The sequence below is a fragment of the Manacus vitellinus genome, unplaced genomic scaffold (assembly GCF_001715985.3).
Source record: "Manacus vitellinus isolate BGI_N305 unplaced genomic scaffold, ASM171598v3 scaffold_64_pilon, whole genome shotgun sequence".
In the NCBI taxonomy this organism is placed as follows: Eukaryota; Metazoa; Chordata; class Aves; order Passeriformes; family Pipridae; genus Manacus; species Manacus vitellinus.
In genome coordinates this window covers 858,839-865,035 of record NW_021940718.1, presented here as the reverse complement: position 1 = coordinate 865,035, position 6,197 = coordinate 858,839, and the positions used below count along the sequence as shown (strand labels likewise).

General features: G+C 51.5%; 1 protein-coding gene across 1 annotated transcript in view; it reads right to left on the bottom strand.

Annotated features, from left to right (window-relative positions):
* Window positions 1-6,197, bottom strand: part of LOC103766916 (fibrillin-2) — a 143,142-nt gene that overhangs the window by 28,483 nt on the left and 108,462 nt on the right. The window contains 6 exon segments of the mRNA XM_029963865.1: window positions 232-357; window positions 443-568; window positions 879-1,001; window positions 1,280-1,405; window positions 1,832-1,957; window positions 5,661-5,789. Coding sequence (XP_029819725.1) covers window positions 232-357; window positions 443-568; window positions 879-1,001; window positions 1,280-1,405; window positions 1,832-1,957; window positions 5,661-5,789 — 756 coding nt within the window.

The window sequence follows — 6,197 nt, the reverse complement described above, 5'->3', positions numbered from 1 at the left end:
CAGCCCTGGAAGATGATGTAAAAGGAAAGGTTTGGCTTTCAACTAGAAACAGGTCAGTTCCTGTCTCTACCCTGCCTTCCTGGCCACCTCTGGCTGCCCAGGATTTGCTCCCAGCACATCCACACCCCTGGGTGTCCACGGCATCCCCCACACAACACCCCAGGCACGGTGCCCTCTCCGTGGCAGCCATGGGAGCTGTCTGGGAAGGCTCCAGGTCTGCTGAGGTCCCACCTGTGCACCCTGTGGTTCCCTTCTTGACGAAGTAGCCGAGCTGGCAGTGGCAGATGAAGGAGCCCTTGGTGTTCTCACACTCGCCGTGCAGGCAGATGTTGGGGTTGAGGTCACACTCGTTCACATCTGCAGGAGGAAAAGAACCATGGAGCACCACAAGGACTCTGGGGCAACCCTCTGCATCCCTTCCTGCATCCACCACAGTCCTCACCAATGCAGGTCTTCATGTCCAGGGATGCCATGAAGCCGTCGAAGCAGAGGCACCGGTACTCGCCGGGGATGTTTGTGCACTGCCCCCCATCACAGATGTCAGGATTATCCTCACACTCATCGATGTCTAGAGAGGGGAGACCATTGCCAAGGTAAACAGGATTGTGGAAGCCCAGGAGGGAGGCACAGGAGGGGCTTTGCTCCAGATCCTGCAGTTCCAGGAGCCCACGAGAGGGGCTGGACAGGAAAATCACCCCTGGGGAATGGGCTCAGAAACGAGACTCCCTCAAAAATGAGACTCCCTCGCCCTGAAGCGGCCACAGAGGTGCCTGGGGCAGCACCTCCGAGGGCTGAGGTGGGCACTGACCTGCACAGGACCTCTTGTCTGGCATGGGCACTGACCTGCACAGGACCTCTTGTCTGGCAGGGGCACTGACCTGCACAGGACCTCTTGTCTGGCATGAGCGCGTAGCCCTCGCTGCAGCTGCACTCGTAGCTGCCCTCCGAGTTGGAGCAGTGGGTGTCACAGCCCCCGTTGGTGATGGTGCACTCGTCGATGTCTGGGGACAAGGGACAGGTCAGGCAGCAGTTTGGGTCGTGGGTTGGGGTATGTGCCTCGCAGCAGAGGTGCTGAAGAGGACACCAGTGCCTTCCCCCCAACCACAGCCACCCACACTCCCTCCCCGGCAAATTTGGCTGTCGCTCAACCGGGAGGTTCCCCCCTCGTCCAACCCTCCAACGCCCCACTGAGGGTTACAAATAACAGACAAGACACCAGGAGGGCTCTGGGTTCATCCTGGGGCCCTGGAATGACTCTTTGGCACAGAGGAGGACTCACCAACACAGCCCTGCCTGTCCAGCGTGGCCTGGAAGCCCGAGTCGCACGAGCACTGGTAGGTGCCGATGACGTTGACGCAGCGCCCGTTGCGACACAGGTTGTCACTGAGGGAGCACTCGTTGATATCTGGGGGGGGGAAGAGCAGTTGGAGCAGCCAGTTGGGCTGATTCCCACCCTGGGAATCTCCTGGTGCCCACCTCGGGGTCTCCAAACTGAGTTTGTTGTTGCCCTGTTGGTCAGTGCTCAGTGAACAGCAGAAGGAACAACGTACATGGAGTAAAACCCTGGGAACAACACTGGTCCCTCCTGGGTGAGGGTGTTCTAACCATATATTACAGAATCACAGGGTGGTTTGGGTGGGAAAGGACCTTAAGGATCATCTCATTCCACCCTCTGCCATGGGCAGAGACCCCTTCCACCAGCCCAGGCTGCTCCAGCCTGGTCTCGGGCGCTTCCAGGGAAGAAGATATTCGTACCCCCGGCACGAGACCTGAGTTTCCCTGCGTGATTCCCCTCGAACCCTCGCTGTGACACAGGTTTCCAGCCTCTCACCTATGCAGGTGTTGCCCTCAGCTGTCAGCTCGTGGCCAGGGGGGCAGATGCATTCGAAGCTGCCGTCGGTGTTCATGCAGATCCCGCCCCGGCACAGCAGCGGGTCCCGCTCGCACTCGTTGATATCTGCACACAACGACACCAGTTGTCCCCTTCCAGAGGGTTTTCCAGCTAACAGGGCAGTGCTGGTGCCAGCAGCACAGTCCCCACCACCAGAGGGACATCCCAAAAAGCACAGGGATGTCCCAAAATCACCCGGGATTGGGCGAGTCCAGTGGACTCCTGGTTGAAATCACAACCTTGACCTCAGCGGGACATACAGTGTGACATCAGGAGCAAGGACATTATTAGCTTTGTGCAGTTGAGCCAGCAGGGACTAGAAGGATAATTCCCAGCCCCCCCATCCCAGTACATTTTCACAAATCCCATCAGCAGGGGAAGAATTCCTTGGAAAACGTCTGGTTGGTTTGATAGAACCAACAGACCTTCTTGGTAAGAGCCTCCTGAGCTCCAGTGTCACATGGGGGGTAGGAAATAACCCCCACATTGCTGGAAAAAATCACATGTGGACCAAAAAGATGGAATTTACAAGGAACTGGAGAAATCCCTGGAACAGGTGAAACTACTGGGAGAGAGACGGGATCCGTTCAAAATGAAAAATAAAAAACAAAAGGGTTAGAAAAGTTTGTAAATGCCAGGCTGGAAAACCCAAACAAGGGAAACTCCTGGAATGGTGAAGTGGTGATGGCTGGAAACAAAAAAAACAACACAAGGAGGAGATGAAAAGTCTGGAGCCTTGTTATCAGTGGATTATCCATGGAGAGAGACCTTGGAGAAGGCTCTTTGTGATCTTCTGAGATGCTGTCCAGGCAAGTCTTTATGTGCTTCACAGTCACATTCCTTGGAAAGGGCAAGTGCTGGGATGAATCTGATCCTTTAACTTTTGGAAGAGGAGTCTGAGGTTCTTTATTCTGGTCCCAGAATGAAGTTTGTCAAAATCAAAAGATTTTGGGTTCTTGAATACCCCTAGAATTGACTGGAGATGTCCTGCAGTGACAGGAAGAGGGTAAAAAAAACCAGGGAAGCCTCCCTGGAAGTGCTCAGAGGATTCATCCACAGCTGCACCCTGAGATATGGGAATTGAGAGCACAAAGCCTTTGGGTGCAACAGGAAGGAGCTGAGGGAGCTAAAAATCTCCCCCAGAAACCCCTCAGTGCCAGCAGAGACAGCGAGGGAGGTTGGATGTGTGGGAAGAACCCAGTTTCTTCTCAGGTGTTTATTTTTCAGATTCTAAACTTGAAATTAAGAGGGGGATATTGCACCTTCCTTGGATAAAACACTCTGATGGGATCTTCAGGTTATCCACAGCTACAGGGGACTGGGATCCACCCAAAAATGGGGGTGACAGGTCCTTATCAAACACCCCCCAGGAGCTGTGCCTCGGGTTCTCCACGGTGGGAGCCTATTCCTGGTGAGTTCCAGGCTGCATTTCCCCTGCCCTTGTTGTCATCCACAGCCACAGGCTGGAAAGAATTCCTCCCTCAGGAGGCTGGAGGCAAACAGAGGTGGGAAAAAGCTAATCCTGGAGCAGAGGAAAGGCCATAATGGCACTTGGGGGTGAGGTGGCTCAGCTCTCTGTCACCTCAAGGACAAGGTGGAGTTGGATTTAATATAATAATGAGCAGATAATAACGAGCTTTAAAAAAAAGAAGGACAATGAAACAACATCTTTATATAAAGATATTAGACATCCCACTGCTGCAAGGAGCCAGCAGGCTGTTGGAGGGGACTGTGACAGTCTCAGTGTCTCAGAGGAGGAGGAGGAAGATGATGAGTGGGAGCTGTGGGAACCCACACCACAAACTGCACGGAAAAAACAAACCCCAGGCCAGTGGCAGGGCAGGGATTGGTTTCAAAGAACACAGAGAATAAAACATGAAAAATAAATAAATGGTGTTGAATCACACCGAGGGCTGAAGTGGTTTGAAAGTCCAAGCCAAGGCAGAACATCAAGAGTAGGTCAGTGAGACAAGTGAGTCTGGCTGGACAGACGAGGAAAAGAACATGGAATGCCAGGAATTAGAGGACAGCAAGAGTCTGGCTGAGCTGTTGGAGAAGAACTGAGGTACTGAGGTCACTGATGGGATGTTTTAAGCTCCAAACAAGAATTATTAAATTGAAAACAGATGAGACTCTGACAGAGTAAAAACAAGCACGAGGTGGATGGGAGGAGCTGTAAAGAATTATCTGAGGATAAAGGACCATGAGCTGGGCAGGTGAAAGGAGCTTTTACAATTACAGCTGAAAAGTGAGTGGGGCAGGAGAGTGTGTGGATGGTCTACCAGAACTTCTCAGGAAGGAATTAATCCCTGAAAATGTCTGGGGAGCTGGGCAAGGACCTCTTTCATGGCTGAGGCTGGTATGGAACTGCTGCAGAGCCCAAGGAAAGGTGTAGATTAAATATCACACACAGTGATATTTAAATATCACATAAAGTGAGACCAGGTTGAGAGACATTTTAGAAGAGATTCAGTGGAAAGGAGCCCAAGAAAAACAGGATGAATCAGTAAGGTTCTGAGCTGGAAGAGACACAATCCATCTCCTGGTGGACCTCTTGCTCAGCAAGGTGTATCTCCATGTCCTCCTGCCAGGGGAGGCATTTGATTTGATTTGATTTAATAATGACACGTGGCTGGAGGATGGACCATGACAGCAGTGCTATAAAGACAGAAGTTTAATTTATCTCCTAATTTCCTGTTGCTGAGGGGAGAGAGACCCAGCCAGGGTCAACCCCCTCCTCCTGGCCAAGGGCAGGTCCTTTTGAAATGAGAGCAAGGCCTAAAAGAGTTAACTGAGGGATCTTGCTCTGTTGAGAAACCCCCCCTGACACCTGCTCTGCCTGTGCTGCTGAAGAACTCGTTCTGTTCTGCTCACTGGACCCAAACCTAATCACAAGAAGAAGGAAGGCTGGAAATGCTACACAATCAACCTAGAGGTCATAAATTAAGGCAGGGTAGACATCTGACTAGGAGAAAAGGGCTTAGAGCCAAGGGTTTCTGCAAGCTTCAGTAGTCAGGATGTTAACAACAGAAAGGTGAGGAGGTCAAAGTGAGAAGGAAGAGAAACAGGCCCCCAGTTTGAGGCTGAAGGCTGGAACAAGCACCAACACTCAGTGCCAAGAGAAAAAACTGGGAAGCACCACCCTAAGCTCCACCCAGACCCCGCCTGTTATTAATATGTATGATTAGATGTTGTAATCATGTGAATATCCACGTTAAAATGTTGCAATCGTGTATGCAGACTGTATAAATCCCCTGATTTTTGCATCGGTGCTGGCCTAGGTTAAAAAGGGCTGAGGGGTGAGAAGAGACCCCCTTGTGTGTGATGGAGAGAGAGAGAGATTTCAGCTGTGACAACTCCAGCTACGACTGCTGCTTTGAAGAGGAGAGACACTGCTGCCCTGAAAGTGGAAAGGATCTTTCCTTCTTCCCTTCTGAGGGAGAGATTTGATCTAATGTAAATGTTGCTTTACCATAGGAGAGAGAGTTAGAATTGTGTCTATCATGTATTATAGTATTTATTTGTGTAATAATTGTAATATAACTCCCTTCCCCCCCGTACTGAGTTGTGTCATGTCTGGAAAAACCTCTCACACTGAAGTGAATTGTGGGAGGGGGGCTTGGCCTTGGAAACTGGATTTCTGAGGGTCTCAAACTACAACAGGCGCCTTCGAGCGAGTTTGCCCGGCGCGGGTGAATAAACACCTGGCTGCTTGCTCAGAGACAAAAAGCTCTTAATTCTGAGGGTTTTTTTTTTCAGCCTCACTTACCCATGCAGTTCTTCATCATCATGAAGCCGCTCTCGTAGCCCTCGAAGCACTCGCACTCGAAGCTGCCCGGGGTGTTGACGCACGTGCCGTGGCCGCACAGGTCCGGCGAGATGCGGCACTCGTCGATGTCTGTGGGGAGAGGGACATGCTGCCTTCAAAATCTGCATCCCATCATTATTATTTATGTTATTATTATTTATATTATTTATATTATCCTGGCCTGCATCAGGAGCAGTGTGGCCAGCAGGAGCAGGGAAGTGACCCTTCCCCTGTGCTCTGCGTTGGTGAGACCACACCTAGAGTGTTGTGTTCAGCTCTGGGCCCCTCAGCTCAGGAAGGATATTGAGGTGCTGGAGTGGGTCCAGAGAAGGGCAATGAGGTTGGTGAAGGGACTTGAGCACAAGTCCTATGAGGAGAGGCTGAGGGAGCTGGGGTTGTTTAGTCTGGAGAAGAGAAGGCTTAGAGGCGACCTCATCACTCTCTTCAACTCCCTGAAGGGAGGTTATAGCCAGGTGGGGGTTGGTCTCTTCTCCCAGG